The following is a 19,194-nucleotide window of genomic DNA, read 5'->3' on the forward strand; positions in this document are numbered from 1 at the left end:
ATGACCTTCAAACAATGCACGCACAGTACAAGGAAGCTCTTGGCAATCTTTGGGCAGCCACTGAGAATTTTGGAGGAGAAAAATGTGGAGGCACCAATGTGGATGGAGACTAAACTGGAGAGATCTCTTATTTAGTTGTTCTTTGGGGGTTCCCAGACCCAAAACCGGGATTGAGGAGGTCTTTGCCCCCTACCACCACCAAGCAATTCTCAGACACCAGCAAAGTGTCTGAGAATTCAACTCCGTTACGACACTGTCTATCTGGAGATAGCATCAGATGCCACAGGGTAAAGGTCAGTCCTACAAGACTGTCCCTACCCCCACTTAAGATGCCAGTTCCAAGCTCCAGGCTGCAGATTGGAGGTTCCAATGACCTCCTCTGTAGGTTCTTTTAATTTGCTACAGCAAATCAAACTCAGAACTCAGGGAAGCACTTATGTAAATTTACTATTAAAGGATCTGATATAGGATACTAATCAACGGCCAGGTGAACAGATATATAAGGCGAAGTTTGGGGAAAGAGCACAGAACTTCCACACCCTCTCCAGGTATGTCACTTTCCCCAGCCTCCATGTGGTCACCAACCTTGAAGCTCTAACTCAGTCTTTTATGGAAGCATCATTACACACTCAGGATTGACTAAGTCATTAGCCGTTGGCTGGTTCAACCTGCAGCCCTTCTCCCGTCCCTGGAGGTTGGGGGATGAAACCAAAAATTTCAGTCCTTTAACCACATGGTTGGTCAATCTGGCAACCAGTCTCTCTACCTTTGGATGGAGTCCAAAAGGGACCTTCGCTGATGTAACAAAAGAAACCCTTATCACTTTCAACATGTAGGAGATCCCAAGGGTTTGGGGAGCATCATGAGCCAGGAACTATGGACAAAGACCAAATATATATTTCTTCTAAATCACGATGTCACAGTTGTATTGTGATAATGATCTTAAAAGCGCAAAAAATTACAATCCAGTACCATAGGGACCAAGTAGTTTATTGATTGGTTGAAAAATTTGAGTTAAAGCGAAGATCCATTTGAAAAGACACTTAACTATAGGGGCACCTGGGTGACTCGGTCGATTGAGCATCTGACTGCTGTTTTTGGCTTGGATCATGATCCCAGGGTCGTGGAATCAAGCCCTGCATCAGGCTCCACGCTCAGCGTGAGCTTAAGATTTTCACTCTTTCCCCTTCCACCCCTCCCCTGCTTGTGCTCTCTCCCTCTCTAACAAATAATTTTAAAAAGATACTTACCATAAACATTTTATTTTAATTAAAAAAAATAGAAGTGTATATCCATCCACCAGTCTTTCCAGATAGGGCCTTTCCTTTGTTACAAATCTACCGATTGGAGTTTTTTGTGCGTGTGGTCTTTCTTACATAGGTGGCACTCAATTTCTCTTTCTTAACAAATGAAAAAAAAACAAACAAGCAAAGACCCCTGTGAAACTATCAGAGCCAAAATACATCTGGACGTCTCCCATTTTTTTTCTAATCCTTTACAGTTGTCCTAATTCCACACTTTTTAAGCAACCATGACCATTCTTTTCTGAGTCTACCCAAAATACTCTGCTTAATTGTTATAAAGGAGCAACTCTTTCTTCCTGCTCATATTTTATTGGAGAACATCATAGTTAATCAAATTGTATAATTACAATGACCATCCAATCGGCACGGCCAGGTTTGGGAACAAACACTGCTTACTCTTACTCAACCCATAGTCCTACCAAGTTGGTAGCAAAAGTCCACCAGTGAATGAGGTTAATAATAATAATAATAATGGTCGTTAACAGTGATGGCGCTTACTCTGTGCCAGGCACTGTTCTAAATGCTCTCTTTAAATTTTAGTTTATCTAATCCTCACAACGACCCAGTAGGTGGGTACTATTATCACCCCGATTTAAGCCATGAGAAGACTAAGGCTCCCGAGAGTAGGCTGCAGCCAGTGAGCACCCAACACGTTGCAGGGATGGTGCTCAGGTGAGCCGATGAGTTGGTTGAGCCGAGTGCCAGAAGGAGCTTCTATCACAGAAGCATTGCTCTGTATCCCTCCAGTGCCAGGCACTGCGTCGTGAGCGTGGCTGGAATGTTAAGTCATTCTACGGTCTTGAGAAACGAAATCAATCCACGGCTCTCAGAGATAATAACTTTGCAGTCCCACTGGAAAAGAAAGGGAAGGACCATCATCGTCTCACAGCCCTTCAAGCCTGAGCTTTTCTGAAGAGAAAAATACCGGAGACGAAGCCCTTCTTTTCCAGTTTAGCTGCCTTCTGTAAAGCTAATTTCTAAGCGCTCACTTTGTGCTGCCGTCACTTGATGGGGTCAGAGAGTCTCATTCCTTCCCGCTTTTGCCTTCCTTTCTGGCCAGGTGCACCTGTTAGGGGTCAGGTTCCTGGCTAACCGTCAGTACATCCCCTCTCTGGGGTAACCCCAGGTTTCTTGGCTCCTGTGATCCCACCGCTGGTATCTTGCTCCATCCCTGTTGGCGTCACCTTGGCCCATTGCTCTCGTGGCCCGCCGGGCTTCTGGAGGCCTGCCTGGCATTTTGTTTTCTTTCCATCTGCTTCCGTCTGCCCTCTGCCTTCCCTGGCTCTTTCCGCTTTGCCTGGCTTCTCGCTTGATGCCTGTCTTGACCCCCTTCCCCCAACCTGCTGTCCACATATGCTCTGGTGGCACCTTGTCCACCTGTTCCTATTTTAGTTTTTAGTTTTTAAATAGGTAGTAAAGGCACATGTTTTAAAAAGCAAAACTAGGGGCACCTGTTGGTTAAGCGTCTGACTTCGGCTCAGGTCATGATCTCACGGCTAGTGGGTTCGAGCCCGGCATTGGGCTCTCTGCTGTCAGCGTGGAGCCTGCTTTGGGTCCTCTGCCCCCCTCTCTCCACTCCTCCCCCACTCACTCACACCCTCCCTCTCAAAATTGAACATTAAAAAAATAAAAATAAGTAAATAAATAAAACTGAAAACTCTATGAAAAGATAGACAGTTAGAGGTCTTACTTCTAGCTCAGCCCTCAACCAATCCATCCTTACTCTCCACACCACGGGGAAATACTCTTATTAGTTTCTTGCAGTATATACTTCCAGAGTTTTTAAATGAAAATCCAAAAAAAAAAAAAAAGAGAGAGAGAGAGAGACACGAAAAAAGCCATTCTCCTCTTTCTTGGATAAAAAGTGTACTCTTTGTTTTAAATTTTCGTTTTACCTTTTTTTTTTTTTTAAAGGTTATTTATTTATTTTGAAAGAGACAGAGACAGCATAAGTGGGGCGGGGGGGGGGGGGGTGCGCAGAGAGAGGAGACAGAGAATCCCAAGCAGGTTTCACACTGTCAGTGCAGAGCCTGATGTAGGGCTCGAACCCATGAAACCGTGAGATCATGACCTGAGCAGAAACGAAGAATCAGATGCTTCACTGACTGAGCCACCCAGGCGGCCTTGTTTTTAACTTCCTGGTTTAGGGATCTCTCCAGGTCAGTTCACAGAGCCCTCTGTCCCTTTTTTAAGCTATATATGAAAGAAAGGCTCACATTTAGGGTCCATTGGTTGGGTGTGGGCTGGTCTTCATTGACAGACATCTGGGATTTCCAGTCTTTGGTGAATATAAACAGCACTGCAAGGAACAACTTTGTGCATTTGATTCATGCTGGCCCATTGTTCCCTCTATTTCCCTTCTTGTTCTGTTAGGTCTTTTAGGACAAGGTGGATTTTCAGCACGTCACCTGTGCTGACCTCTGGTGTGCGGCCATGCCCTTTGACCTTGCTGTGGCCTCTTCCTCCTCACTCCAAATTTTACCTCGGTTCTTACCTACCAGGATATGTTGTTAATTTTCATTCACAGCCACCTTCTATCCATTTAACAAGTTGTTTGTTTTGTTTTGTTTTTTTCATTGTAGAGCAAAATATTTCCAATTAAGACTAGCGATTCCAAAGAATTCCAATTCCAGACAATTTTACCAATATCAAAAACTGGCAGGTACGGAGTATTTATGGGGGCCAGGCACTCTGCTCGACGTACGCCTTTACATTTCACTTAATCCTCCTAAAAATGTAGTTACTGAGGAACTAATTTCTTCATGAGAAAACTCCGTCTCAGAGAAGGTAAGGGACAGGTCTAAGGTCACACAGCTGGTAAATAGCAGAGTTAGGATCCGAGCCCAAGTGTGCCTGACCCCACCATGGTCTTATCTACTAGAACACAGGTAGGAAGTGAGGCAATTTGGGGCTTTAAGTCAGGAGGGTTAATGAAAGAGTCTCTTTTTTTAAATTTCTGGTTCCAACCGAGATTTCTCTTAATTCTTTGTTTTTCCCTAGCTTCAGGGAGGATTTCTATTATAATGACACTGCTGGGTACTTCATTATTGGAGGGAGCAGGTATGTGACTGGCATTGAAGGGTTTTTTGGACCCCTGAAGTACTATCGTCTCCACACTCTGCACCCTGCACAGGTGAGCCCGGGGCATCGAGAAGTTTCTGGGTGTTCGTGCATGATGGGAGTGTGGCTCAGGGATGTGGAGCCCAGTGTAAATAAATGATTTACCCAAGCCGGACCTCGCATCGGCTCTGTCATCACACACAATTAATATGGAGGCTTTTCCCCCAGCAAACTCGATAATAGATTTCTGTTAAGGTTTGGTTCATTTAGTACTCATAAAATGGAAAGCATTTACTTCCTCTGTTTTAATAACTACTAGCTTAATTATAGAGTAGATTTTTATCAGGCTGTTGCCTATCCAGTGATTAAGCTAATGAAAGGAGAGAATCTTAGTTATTTGGTAAAGCTTCTTTTATGTGCTATTATTTAAAGTATCAGAGGAGACACTCTAGCAAATTAAAATCTTGGTTCTGTTCGCTGGTCTCTTCAGAAACGCAGGCCCTGGGCCCCCACTGGGGTGGCTGGCTGTGGTTGTAGAGATTGTGGAGGGCTGAATCTACTGCACGCTGACCCTCACATCCAGAACCCACCCGCGGATGGGATGGTCCAGCTCTCCAGGCCCGCTCCCGCGGGGGTTGGTGCAGGGAGACGGGGATTTCCCACCTTCACGGAGGGGGGTGTTTTCTGCCTTGGTAAGGAGATCACCAGATACCTGAACAAGGTCATTCCTGTGACCCTGCGGGGTTGGTTCTGGGAAAAGCAGGAGTCCCTAGGCAAAGTATAGGAAGAAAAATGCGACGCCCTACTATACCCATGGGTGCATCTCACAGCCCCTGTGGACAGACCTCTACGAAGAGGAAAACAAAGAAAGAAATCAATTGATCCATTTTGCAACAAATACTTCTAGAACACCCGCTATGTGCCGGGGCCCTGTGCTGGTGCTGAGGCGTCCGAGATGATTAAAATGGTAGCTCTCAAACTTTTTTTTTTTTGAAGGTGGTTCACACAAGAAATCTACTTAATATCATGAACATACATAAGCGCGCACACACACACACACACACACACACACACATAATACACATACATATATACAAAACCAAATACAAAACCAAAACAAAGATTTTACTAAGAATACATATCTTTCCAATGTTAAATGCACTCGAATATTTTGTGTCCTGCTTCATATAAAAATAAATCACTGCTGATTACAACCTGCTGAAATAATCGCATGCCCCTCCAATGGGTCACAACCTGCATTTTGGAAACCAATAAATTGAGATAAGGCCTCTGTTTTTGAGAAGCTCCCTGTCTGGGCCTCAAACACCTAAGTCAAGAATGCGGTATGTGCTTTAACTCACTTACAAGCACAGTGTTTTTGGGGGCGCTGAGGTGGGAACATCCGCCTCCTCACATGCTTGAGGGTGGACTGTTAGGGAAGCCGCCCTGAAGCATTGACCTTGGATCTGGCTCTTGGGGAGGTGAGTAGGAGCTTGCCAACCAGAAGAAAGTGGGGGGAGGGTTCCCAGGCAGCGGCACAGCACAGGGAGACTTGGTGTCCTTTGGGGATTAGAAGGAGCCATGAACCTAATTGTCTAAGGACAGCGTGCGGCGAGGGGAAAGCAGAGGGTGGAGGCCTGGCGTCTGGGAAATCCTGACATTTAAGAAGCTCTGCAGAGGACAAGATGCCACAGAAAGCAGCTAGAGGGGACCGGCCAGAGCTGGCGTGTCCTGGAATTATACCCTCCCTTTGCTAATGCAGAATGGATGACCTGTGTGCAAAAAGCAAGCCGACTGGTCGTACCAGTGCGAGAAGGCAATCCACCCGAACACAGCCTCGTAGGTATCCACGGGTGTTTGATGACAGCTTGTTGTTCATTCAATTCTCTTGCCTTCTTGTAGATTTTAAACCCCCTCCTTGAGAAGCAGCTTGCTGACCGGATCAAGTTATATTACGAAAGGTGTGCTGAGGTTCAAGAAATAGTGTCTGTGTACATGTCCACGGTACAGCAAGGGGGCGGGAGACCAGAAGCATGTAAGTACTGAGCTGCAGGAGAGCCGTTTTGAGCTCTGTGTATTTGTGTCAACACGTGTGGCCTCTTTCTAACACGGTTAACGTAGAACATATGTGAGTTGAGCAGTGGGGGCACATACGACCTCGAGCCCTCCACGGATGGGCACACGAGACAAGTGTGTGTTCCACGTGGATTCCAAGGAGACCGACAGTGACCAGGAACCCAAATCTGCCTCTCAGCTTCCACCATGTGTGACTTAGTTGAGGAATACAAATGAAAGCCTTTTGAGTCTCACATCGCGTCCCTGCCATCCATAATGGGATCTTAGGCCGGTCTAAGAAAATAAAAGTGAATTGGAAAATAAATTAATCATTAGAAATGTTTCCCCATCGGTGCACTTTTGTCTTGGACCATTAATATCTGAATATTAGCTTTCAGAAATGTTGAATAGCGACTTTGTTGTTTGGGGCTCGGTTTTATTTTTTTCATCCCTGAAACTGATCCACTCTCAAAGACCCCGGTCATAGCCAACAGAAGGAATGCTTTTCAGATAGACTGCTTTCATGCCTGCTCATATTCGCATGGACATCCTTCACTCATGCAGGGTGTTCATTGATTACAAAACTTGGTTCCTGGCTTGTCTCCCAAGTGCTCCAGCTTGGGTCTAGCGCTTATCAGTGTCTCTGTGCTTAGACCCTCTTGCCCAATACGGTGGTGCTAGAGTTAGTCACATATGTTCCTTCGGGAAGAGAAATTCCCACGGGGCCTTTGCCATCAGCAAAAGCGAATTGAGTATCACAGTCCTGCCCACGCATCTCAGCCGTCTCCAGGGCCGCACTTGCCATTCTAGGCCGTGGATGGATGGGTGCCTCTGGAACATACCTCAGTCGGATAGGGTTCTCATACGGCGGCCTCAGGGAGGGAGCAGAGACGGTGATAGGTAAGTGTGGAAAGTCGGCCCTTCTGCAATTTAATTTAAGAAGAGGCAATACTGGTCCCCAGCTGCTGCTTGTACAGCTGACTCATCCAGAAAATATGATGCTGTCAGAAGAGGGGGAAGATATATAGGAATAGTAATATCCCAAACAGGAAAGAAACTGATTTTGATAACTGATGTAATTTCGGGAGAGATGCTCTGAACTGGAAGGCCATCCTTGCCTGCTGATCTGTTCGGTGGCCTTGGAAGATTTTCCTAACATCCACTGCCTTGCCTCCCTGGGGGACCTTGTGCTTTGCTCCTCAACTCACGCTGCCAACAAAATGGCCTAGATATTGGCCTCCTGGGGAACAGTCCGAGGCCAGCTGCTCATTCTGGAGAATTATTCAACAGCCATCAGCAACTTTGGCACAGTGCCCTCGGACGTGGCTTTGAATGTGTGACCTCGAGGCAAAGGCATCGGAGCCAATTTCAAATCCCTAATGCACCCAAACCAACATCCAGTAACATAAAGTCTGACCTCTTATTCCTAGTTCCTCTTAGGGAGGAGGGGTTGAGAAGGATGAGACCTTTCTTCTCCTAAGGGGAGTGCTATCTTGTGTTTCCCTTGCCCAGGCGACCTCCGGAACTCCTATCTGGACCTGAAGCTCAGGTACGGGAGGCCCTCCACGTGCAGAGCCTTCCCCTGGGAGCAGGAGCTGAAAGACCGCCACCCCAGCTTGTTCCAGACCTTGGTGGAGATGGGTTTGTTGACAGGTGATTGTGTAGGTGCCTTGCCTTTGGACACTGGCTGGGAAGGCTCCCTCTTGGCCACTGTTTCACTCACCCTCTTTGGCGGTTTATGCCTCAAAGTTATTCTTAACCCTAGTGTTCTAGGTTAACATCAGATTTAAATTCTGCCCTTGTGTGTCCACAACCCTCAGGGGGTCTGTGCACATTTCAAAAGCCAAATACAAAAGCAAATTTGGGAATCACTCCAGCAATTCTTTTAAAGCCAAGGCCACAGATGACAGCCTGCAGCCAGAGCCGGCCACCAAAAGTGATTGGTTTGGCACACACGTTATTGTCCATTTTTTTAAAAAAAATAGTTGCTAGTGTCTAAAAAATGCAATTTTTTTTAGCTTTTCTTGAAAAATCCAATGATCTGGCAATGCTGGGGCCTCCATTCCTACATCACAGCAATTCTGGAAGTGAGAGTTGGCACAGGTGTGCTCTGTCCACCCACGGTACCCCCCACCCCCTCCTATTCCAGCACCTTCTGCCTACTTCTTTCAGCGATCTTACCTGCCTGGGTCCTTAGGGCACTTGAACTTGAGATCCCTGATTTGAAATGCACACTTTAAGCAGCATCTCGGGAATCTATACTTCCCAAACGTGGCCGGCTTCTCCTGAGGCCCGTCACAATTTGTGTGTGCTTAGTAATTAGTGCACTCTGGGGCCACAAGGGATCTCAAAACCATGTCTGTTAGGAAGGGGAGGGAAGCCAGAGGTGTTCAGCCGGGGGAAACTGGTTAGAGGCAACCCGTGGTTTTCCTGAGCATCCAACCAGGACCTTGAGTCAAAGTAGTGCAGAATCTAACTTCTAGTTCATGTCAGGGCCTCCTAAGAATGTCAGTGTTGAGTGGAGTAGATTCCCTACTATAGATAGTGCAAAAGGAATCTATTCTGGCCGGAAAGAATTCGAACCATACGAGATATTTCCTCTTACGTTCATTCGATACTTGCTGAGCGTCTGACCAGTTACTTGGCTAGGCTTTAAAGATAAGTAAAATAACCCAAGGTCCCTGCCCTTAAGGGACAGACTTGAAGACAAAGAAAAACGGTGATGCATTTTCAGTATAAGTGGTGGGTGGAAGTGATAGAGTCATAAAAAAAAAAAGGGAGTTGTCAGGGAAGGCTTCCTGGAAGAGGTGGCATTGGGCTTGATGCTTGAAGGGTCAGTAGGTGTTTGTTAGGTAAGCAAGGTAGGGGTTGGGGGGGTGGGAGGCAGAGTAGAGGCAGAGAATGGGAACAGTACAGCATTTTAAATGATGTACAAGGGGGTTGGGAGGCAGGAGAAGGCCTGGAGAGTGATGATTCTGACTGCGGTCCGGTCACCGTCCTGAGAGTTTGGACTTCGCCTTGTAAGTGACTGGGGCCTGTTGAAGGGTTTTAAGCCGCGGGTAGAGGTGCAATCAGAATTGGGTTTTGAGGTTACTCTGGCAGCAGTGGGAGGTTGGGGGGGAGGTGAACAGAGAGGTGTGGCGTGGAAAGCAGGGAGTCCGTGGCCGTGGTCCAGGAAGAAAGGATGCAGGGGTCAGAGCGGTGGGGACAGAGCTAAAGGCTGTAAAGGGGTTGACTGCTTGGGCGCCAGCAAGGGGGACAAGGAGCGGGGAGGCCATGTGCCAGCCTCTGCAGCCAGGTGGCCTGAATCCAGCTTTAACTTAGCACTCACTAGCTGTGTGATCTTGGGCGAGTTCCTTCGCTTCTCTGAGCCCTGGTTTCCTCATCTGCAAAATGGGGATGATAACAGCACCCCTCTCCTAGTGTCGGGTTGAATGAACCGAGGCACATGACACAGAACAGAACGGGCACATGGGAAGCTCTGGGTAAACAGTGTTTCTCGACCTGGCCACTACTGACATTGGGGCCTGGATGATTCTTTGCTGGGGGCGGGAGGAGGGGCCTCTCCTGCGAATTATAAGATGTGCAGCTACGTTTCTGGCCTCAACTCATTGGACACTAGTAGTACTCCCTCCCCTCCCCCGACCCCCGTCTCGAGTGGCGACAACTAGAAACGTCCCCGTGGTTTGCGGGACGTCCCCAAGGAGGCCAGATTCCTCACAGGGCGAATCACCGTGCTCCACAGCGGTGGAATCACCACCCAAGACAGGCCAACGGGAGAGAGGCCTGCATGTTGAACCGTTGAGGCTCAATGGGCCGAGGCCGCATCCGCGTCAAATTCGGTTTTATGAGATTTCTGATCCCATTTAAATACCGTTTCGCTGACTGGGAACAGGGGTGAATCATTTTCAGCGAACATTCTTTTTAAGGTAAATACTCTCAGTAAGGATGTTTTCGTGTTATTTTTATAGCTCAGAAGTTTTGTTTATGAGAATTTAGGATTGTTATTTTCTTTGTGGAGGCCTGGGGATGGAATCTAAGTAAAAGCCCAAATCATGGGGCTCCCGGGTGGCTCAGTCGGTGAAGGGTCCGACTCGCGCTATCTGCTCGGGTCACGGCCTCGCGGTTCGTGGGTTTGAGCCCCATGTCCGGCTCTGCACTGACAGCGTGGAGCCTGCTCGGGATTCTCCCTACCTCTCCCTCTGCCCCTCCCTCGTGCTCTCTCTGTCTCTCTCTCTCTCTCTCTCAAAATAAATAAATAGACTTCAAAACTCATCACGAGCCCTTGAACCTCAGGACGCCCTGGGCTAGGTGTAGGGACCGTGACATTGCCATGTGTTCTGCTTACCCCTGGTAGGCCTCCAGGGGCCCCACCGTGGTGGCATAGGGAACCCCAAGGCCGGATTTGCCACCTTAGAGCCCACTGCTGGTGCCGAACCAGCCAGTGGAGTCCTTCTGGTGCCACGTCCGCTTAGAAGTGCTCCAAGAAGCATCTTCTGAGGGGCCATGCATGCCCCATGCATAGCCTCTGTCTCCCTCGTGCACACAGCCACCTGCGTTCCTTCCCTTCCTGCCATTTCCTTGCACCGGCAGGCAAGGAGGGAGGGCAGCAAGGGCAGGCCGATCTCCGGAATGAACCTCAAGCCCCCTTTCCGCCTTCAGCCCCTGGTTTTCTAGGTTACACCGTCCTGTCCATAAGGACTGGGAGCCTTCTGCAGAGGGAGGGCACACACTCCCCATTAAAATGCCTGGCACAGTGCCCTCGCTCGGGGCCATCACAGTGTCCTCCTGCTGGCCCCCGAGAGAGACTGCATTTGTGCGTGGCGCCCGGGTTCTAACAGGGCTGAGCGGAAGGCAGAAAATTTGATTTTGTAAATTGAGGTTAAACAAACAAGTTTACGTTCTTAACATACCTTTGCTCTGCTGTCCTATAAAAGGCATGGTTGTTGACCAGCGTGGCTGGTCCTTCCCTGGTTCCTCCCGTGCCCGTCCTTCCAGATTCGTCTTGGGGTTAAGTGTCCAGCTGACTTGGGAGTGCTTCGGACCACTCTAGTTAATAGGAACCGTGTCTCCATTATGTTTTCTGCCCTGTTGCCCTGAGCTGTCCCATCCCGTGGACTAGTCGACTTCGTTAGAACCTCCTCATCGTACTACATTTTTCATATCTGAGATAAAGTCCAAGAATGGCAGTCAAACATCAGATGTTTTTGGTGTTTGGAATTCTGGCTTTGGGAACTAAAGGGGTGGTAAGAGAGAGAAGGAATTCAACTGTGTGAGAAACTTCTAGGTTGCCCATGGCACCACCTTCGTTCACTCGTTCATTCAATCCACAGATGTTGGCTGAGTGCCCCGTGTGAGCCAGGACAGAACGAAAACGGGGCTGTGTTTTGAACGAGAGTCATCTGGGTAAATTTAAAGGAAGACGTCGGCTCCCATTGTTCCTACAAAGGGAGTTAATTTGTGGAATTCTGTTTCTCCTGGCGTGTTGAAAAAAAAAAAAAAATAAGACGACGGAAGACAGTGGCCCGTGATTTCTGGTTCTTTCGACAGGCTCATTTTTTTTTTTTCTTTGCGGTGTCTCCTCACATCCGCGGTAGCCTCTACTTCCAGGCCGCTACGCATGCACGTTTCAGAGTTAAGAGTGTATTTTCCCCGCACTGTGTGATTTCAGGCGCCTCATCTGCTCTCTCTCTAAGCCAACAACACACTTAACGAGGAGTGAGAACATTGCAGGGGGTGGGCATTTGGGGGCTTTGGCCTCATCCACAGCCAGGAGGGAGCCTATGACAGTGTTCCCTGCATCTGGCCCGGTGAGATCACGAGTGTCACCACCTTTCGGTTGTTCCCCAGAGTCCGAGTGGTATTTTCTTACAAAAGACAATCACCAAATAGTTGTACCCTCACTCTTTAAGGACTGTAATTAAAACTTTTTTTTTAATTTTAAATATTTATTTTTGAGAGAGAGAGAGAGAGAGAGAGAGAGAGAGAGAGAGAGAACGAGTGGGGGCAGGGGCAGAGAGAGAGGGAGACACAGAATCGGAAGCAGGCTCCAGGCTCCGAGCTGTCAGCACAGAGCCCGATGCGGGGCTCGAACCCACGAACTGTGAGATCGTGACCTGAGCCGAAGTGGGACGCTTAATCGACTGAGCCACCCAGTGTCCCAAAACATTTTTTATGGTAATATACATGTAAAATAAAATTCTCCATCGTAGCCATCTTTACGTACGCTCTTCAGTTGTGTTGAGTACAGCCACATTGTGGCACAGGTCTCTAGAAGTTTCTCAGCTTGTAAAACTGAAACCGCACCCATTCAACCACTCTCCGTTTTCCCTCCCCGCCGCTCCTGATAACCACTATTCTGTTTCTACGAACTTGCCTATCCTAGATACCTCAGCTAAGTGGAATCATACGGTATTGGTCTTTTTGTAACTGGCTTATTTGACTTAGCACACCGTCCTCAAGATCTATCCATGTGGTGGCTTGTGTCAGAGTCTCCTTCCTGTTTGAGACTGAATAACACCCCATCATAGGTATAGACCGTATTTTGTTTATCCATTCATCTGTCGGTGGACCCTTGGGACTGGTTCCACCTACTGGCCGTTGTGAATGACACTGCTATGACCGTGGGCGTGCCAACGCCTCTTCCGGACTCAGCTTTTCAGTTCTTTTGGATGTCGGTTCAGAGGCGGGGCTACTGGATCATATGGTGACTCTACGTTTCATCTTTTGAAGAACCTTCATACTGTTTTTCAGTGCAGCTGCACCATTTGACGTTCCCGCCAACGGTGCGCAAGGGTTCCGATTTCTCCATATCCCTGCCAACCCATGTTTATTTTCCATTTTTTTTTGATACGTGGCCATCCTCATGGGTGTGCGATGCTATTTATGTTTGTAATTTATCTACTGGGGAACATTTGGTTGAAGACCAGTTGAGAACAATGCTCTCGTAAAGTGACATGATGCTATGAAAGAGCTTCCTGGACAGAGAGGCACCATAAGGGTATGAGGGATAGGGTCGCCTGAAGAGAGCGCGTCTCACTCGGCCTCGGGTTACAGTTATTCGATCCTGTTTGTGTCTCTGTCACTCATGCAACTGCAAGCTTGTTGAGGGTAGCTCAAAAAGTAGAAGTACCCCGCTTAGGGGCGCCTGGGGGCCTCAGCCAGTTAAGCGTCCGACTTCGGCTCAGGTCATGATCTTACAGTTCGTGGGTTCGAGCCCCGCATCGGGCTCCGTGCTGACACCTCAGAGCCCGGGGCCTGCTTTGGATTCTGTGTCTCCCTCTCTCTTCCCCTCCCCTGCTTGCTCTCTGTCTCTGTCTCTCTGTCTCTCTTTCTCTCTCTGTCTCTCAAAAATAAATAAATAAACGTTTAAAAAAAAAAAGAACCCCACTAACACCTCCAGTTCTCCACAGAGCCTGCAGTGGTACTGGCCACATATTATCGATTTCTTCTTCTGTATGACCCTACACAGCACCTTTCTGTACCTTTCCCCTCCAGGAGCATACTTCATCTACCCATGCTCCTCAGCTGGCCTGTAAAGCGTCTTCAAGTCCCAACTCAAACTGCCCCCTCGCATCTGTGCCCCCAGGCAGGTGGCTTTTTTTCCCATGCTCCCCTTGCCACTTTGTGGGCAAGGCCTCTTCAGCGGACCTGCCCTATTGCACTATTATTGTTGTTGATTTGCCTGTTGGATTCAGCGGAACTTGTGAGCCTTCAAAGACAGGAGCGGGATCTAGGTTTTCTTTGAAGTCCCCCAGTTAAGTATTTGTTGGGTAACTGAATGCACTCCAGACGAATACATGATACCGTTGTAAGTACTAGAAATGTCCTTGCTGGGTCAGTGAATCACTGAAAGAACGAGGAATTTGACTACCAGGAGACACAGGTTCAAGGTCCACGCGAGCCAAGCTGTGACACCAATCCAGACTGATAGATAGAGCTCTGTGGGCTTCTTTGCCTTCTTCTCTACATTTTTCTCATTCCCTTCGTACTTCTTTAGCCTGTTCCCTCTCAGGAGCTGCTGTCCTGGCCCTGAGATGCCTCTGCAAACATAGCTCTGTTCCCCTGGTCTGCCAGCAGACTGTTTTCCAACTCCTCCCGTCAACAGCAGCAGACCAGGACCCTTCTTATGCATACTCCTTATAAAAGAATTCCCAAAATGCAGCCCTCACGGTTCTTCCTTTCATATATCCGTTATCTGGTGGCTGACGCATACGGGTGCCCAGATGTAAAACAGCCCCGACGTTCGTGCAGACCCCGTTGGCACCCGTGGACCGCAGCCCTCCAGCACTGTGCTGGGCCCTGGGGCAACCGTAATGAAAAGACACGCAGAACTCTCTGCCAAGTGCCAGGGGTCTGGGAGGAGGGAGGCTTCTTACTTGTTGACAGCTGAGGTGCTAACCTGGTATGCAATGCAGCTGTCCCCGCTGGTGGTGGTTCCCGCTCTGCAGTATCACAGGACGTGTTCCTCGTCTCCCAGAGTAGGCATGCCTTTGAATTAAAGATGGCAGCCCTCCTTAGGCACCCAGCTGCAGTGCATATAGATGTGGCGAACACCCTTCCTGCCTCCCGGCGTTCCAGACCCACTGCTCTGCATCTTGATTTCCTTGCTTGGCACGGGAATTCTACTGTGCTGCTCTGCCCCAAAGTCCACCACGGTCCAGGCTCTGGGTGGCATCCAACACGAGACCCCCTGTTCACGGCTTCAGGGGGACTCTTCTGATTGGTCACTCTCTATGTCGTTTCCCGGGGAACCTCCAATTCTCCAGGAAAATGGCTCCTGTCAGAGCATAGAAATTGCCCTATTAGCATTTGGGCTTTTTCTAATCCTAGAATGGTAGTATTCTAGTATGCATGCTTTTTCATTATTTAAGAGGTGTGCTGGCTATTTCTTCTACTCTCCTGTTGCAACTTCCTTGTCAAAATGGAACCCTTAGAATTCAAATACCCTTTGAATGGGGGGGCTAGGCATCCATTAGCAGTGGTGGAGATGGGGAGGGGTGAGGGGGAGCTGGTAAGAGACCTGGGGAATGGCAGTGGAAGGGGGTGGGACTCGAGGCCGGAGAGCGGGTTTGGGTAGGAAAGCGCGAGGAGAGCTGCTCAGGTGCATGTGGGCAACAAAGGCAGGGAAGGACAGGTGCATGGGACAGGTGAGCGGGCCGGCACTCCCCTGTGGGCATCTGCCCTGGGGCTGGAACCCCTTACTCCCTTCCCTCCCTTCATTCTGGATGGGGCAGTTCTGAGCCCAGGGGAGTAGGCAACTCTGGCTACAGAAGCCAGAGGTCTGCCGGCAGATGGGTCTCAGGAGGAGGCCAGGTCTGAGGTGGGCTCGCCTCCGTCTTGTTCGTCTCCTTTGTTGGGACCAGCCTGACTTGCCCCAGGCTTCAAGTGCAGGGGGAAGGAGCCTCCACGCAGTCTGCCAAGGGGTTGCTGGCCCCACATGCATCACCCTCGGTTGGTTGCCTTTAACTGTTCTTATTTTTGCCGACAATTGCAATGTTTATTTGGAAACACGAAAATGCAGAGCATAGAAATGGTAGAGATACAGTAATTTTCCTTAACAACGCCAAGATACCGTGTCCTTTAAGAGCTATTTTCAGTGTTGTGCATTGCAAAACCATCATCTTTATTTTTTTTATTTAAGAAAGCGTACATTATAGATTTTTTTTTTTTTTTTTTTTTTTTTACAAAAATGCACAGAAGCACCAAGAAGAATACAGACAGGGAGATACTTTTGCTGCCCAGAACATCCCTGGTGACAGTCCTGAGGGGCAGTGGGTAGAGAAAGGGACAGAAATCACACGCACAAACCCAGAAAACTTGCATACAGAAAAGTACCAGCCGAGCCGTTTACTTCTGACAAATAAGCCACCTCCTTCTGTCTCTGGGGCTCAGGGGCTCAGAATGCAAAAGAGGAATATGCTGTGGGGGTTTTTTAAGTAGTAAGCCTGGTGAGAGCTTCCTTTTCTGGTTAAATGACATTTTCTCCTTTCACTTTCTTTCCCTTTCCAGCTTATACTTTGGGTGCATTCCACCTTTTGGAAGCTTGAAACTAAAAATGACTTTCTTATTGATGCCCCCGTCCCTCTCACAAGGAAAGGGTCTGCATCCCTCCTGAATTCTCAGGCAGATGCCCACTCTGGCTCTCCAGCCAGGGCCCACCTTCTCATTTTCTGCTTTTTGCCTCTGTTAATGATGAGCCCGCAAATGGCCACCTTCTGGTATTGCTGTAGAAAAGAGAGCAAAACAAACAGTGCCGTGCTCCTTGGAAAATAGGGAGGGTTAATTAGTGGGGGCGCTGACCTTTTGTTTTTTCCTTAGCTTTGGGGGCAGGAAGGAAGAAAATGGGAAAATGGCTCCTTCTATTTTGTTTGTTTTTTTCATTACCCCATTAATCTCCATAAACAAGGCATGTGTTTTAGTTACAGATCAAATAGAAAAAAATGCATATGCTAAACCAGATGGGTGAAATTAACAGTTTCATTAAACTAATTTTAAAATTGCCAGTTTTACAATATCACCAGCGGTATAATGGCTTTGATTTTTCTGCCGCAGTTGGAATTTGAACTTTAAAGAACGTGCAAAAAAGAGCAGTTTTACTTTCGAATTATTTGTTTTTATTATATTCACCAGTGCAGAAAATTGTTGAGATTCTTTTGCAGAGAAAATACTGATCGGTAATATTTTGGGGGCAGTTAGGAATTTTATCATGTAAAAGAAATAATGAAACCTTTGCAATCCGCCTCTGTTGCCTTCTGCAGGGTGTGTGTGTGTGTGTGTGTATGTGCCCGCGAAGGCTTTGAGCTTTGTGAAGGATTCCCCTTTTGCTCCTTATCCTCCAGCAATCCCGGCTACCTGGGAAGTGCTGCTAATGATTTCTGGGGTTCCATGCCAGAGGTCAGCAGGGCAAGTGTTTCATTTGGAGCATCATTTGGTTTGGAGTTTCCTGTCTCTTCTGAGCCCACAAAGCCCATGTCTGTGGGTACTCAGGCAAAACCCATCATCTTGGTTAGGTGTTTGTCAGAGCAGGTAAGGCAGGGGTGAATCGTTAACAAAATGTTAATGTTGCTTTGCTCAGAACGTGCACAGAGGGGCATCGGAGATGAGTCCATATTTAAAAGTAAATCTATGAATAAGTAGGAGGAGGATTTATTTTGCAACTCCATCCGAGTGCTGCGGTGCATGCTAAATCCAGTGGAGAGGGTTCTTATCCTGTCTAATGGTTGGACTTCTCTCAACTATTCAAAGGGAAAATCCAAAATGAGATCCCCAGACTCCTGATGGAAAAGGGTGTTATTATTCAGATATACCCCAACAGATGAGCAGAGGAAAGTTCAAGGATGTTCATTGCCACGTTGTTGGTTATAGCAAAATGACTGGAAGCAACCCAAGAGTCTAAAAATAGAGAACTGGTTGGGGAAACAGCACTGCTGTGGAATGCAATACTATTGAAGCTTTAGAAAGAATGGGCCTCTGACAGCCGCGGACAAATACGGTATGTGGTTAATTTAAACATGAGAGTTGAGGGTCAGAATGATAGGAGCTTTTTAGAAAGAAAATGCATATGTATCAATACAGATAGATGTGTATGTGAATTATCGTCTGTGGAAAGGGAAAAGTCTGGAAGCATACACACCAAGCTTTTAACAATGTTTATCTTCACTATTAAGGATTGGGAGAGAGGGCACTCCTGGTTTTATTTTATACAAATCTGCTTTGTTTGATTTTCTTCTTCTTTGTTTTTTTTTTTTTTTTTGAAACAAGCAGCTATTTCTTTAGGGATTAAAAAAATACAGAAAGAGAAGCATCTTCCATTTGTTCAGTGAGGTGATTTTTTTCAGCACCTATTGCTTCGGATTGGGAGAGTAAAAGCAGAACCAGCTGATGCCTGTTGGGATCTGGAAGGCTGGGGTAAGGAGTTCCAGGAGCGGGGAGAGGAGACTGCCTTAGATCCAGGCAGTCGTGGGCTCCTTCCTCACAGCCCGGCAAGTGGAGGCACGTGTCTCCCACTCAGGGGCCAGCCAGTTGGCTCGTGTGCCCAGAAGGACTGGCACCAGCTCATAACCCGTGCCTGGGCTTTTACAGTTTCATCCTTGGATCCCACCGGCCTCTGTTTTTAGCATGGACTCTGCTAGGGGACTGCCTTTAAATAAATCCAATCTCAGACCTCCCATTGCAGTTGTCCCACATTGGAAACTCACCTGTGTTCATTCCTTAATGGAGTGCTGATAGAATGAATCTCTTGTGCCTCCTAAAAGCTGTTGGTAACATTTGAATTTTGGATAGAATGAAGATAAGGAAAGAAACACGTTAGACATAACAATTTTTAGGCAGGTAGAATTTTAGTCTTAAATAAGATGACCGTGGAGGCGCGTGGATGGCTCGTTCGGCGTTCTGCTCTTGGTTTTGGCTCAGGGCGCGTGCGTGGATGGCTCATTCGGCGTTCTGCTCTTGGTTTGGGCTCAGGGCGCATGCGTGGATGGCTCGTTCGGCGTTCTGCTCTTGGTTTGGGCTCAGGTCATGATCTCACAGTTTCGTGAGTTTGAGCCCTGTGTCTGGCTCTGGGCTGCCAGTGCAGAACCTGCTTGAGATTCCCTCTCTCCTCCTCACCCTCTGTCCCTCCCCCACTCATGCTGTCTCTGTCTCCCTCAAAATAAATAAATAAACTTTAAAAAAAATGTGAACATCTTTGGCCATATTTAAAAAAAAATAATAGGATGACCATAGCTCTTTGAATGAAAATATATCTATACAATCCTTTATGGTTTTTTGTAAC

General features: G+C 47.7%; 1 protein-coding gene and 1 long non-coding RNA gene across 12 annotated transcripts in view; one reads left to right on the top strand and one right to left on the bottom strand.

The window, feature by feature from the left end:
- Positions 1 to 19,194, bottom strand: part of LOC131507741 (uncharacterized) — a 151,940-nt gene that overhangs the window by 42,927 nt on the left and 89,819 nt on the right. The gene's annotated exons all lie outside the window — the stretch shown is intronic.
- Positions 1 to 19,194, top strand: part of SEL1L3 (SEL1L family member 3) — a 103,486-nt gene that overhangs the window by 33,208 nt on the left and 51,084 nt on the right. For all 11 annotated transcript variants that reach the window (XR_009259672.1, XM_058722934.1, XM_058722933.1 and 8 more), the window contains 3 exons: positions 4,305 to 4,437; positions 6,267 to 6,399; positions 7,932 to 8,072. Coding sequence is in view for 10 of the 11 variants with exons in the window: in XM_058722934.1 (XP_058578917.1) it covers positions 4,305 to 4,437; positions 6,267 to 6,399; positions 7,932 to 8,072 (407 nt within the window). In the remaining variant the exon portion in view is untranslated. The remainder of the gene's footprint in view (positions 1 to 4,304; positions 4,438 to 6,266; positions 6,400 to 7,931; positions 8,073 to 19,194) is intronic.

This window comes from Neofelis nebulosa, chromosome 3, assembly GCF_028018385.1.
Source record: "Neofelis nebulosa isolate mNeoNeb1 chromosome 3, mNeoNeb1.pri, whole genome shotgun sequence".
In the NCBI taxonomy this organism is placed as follows: domain Eukaryota; kingdom Metazoa; phylum Chordata; class Mammalia; order Carnivora; family Felidae; genus Neofelis; species Neofelis nebulosa.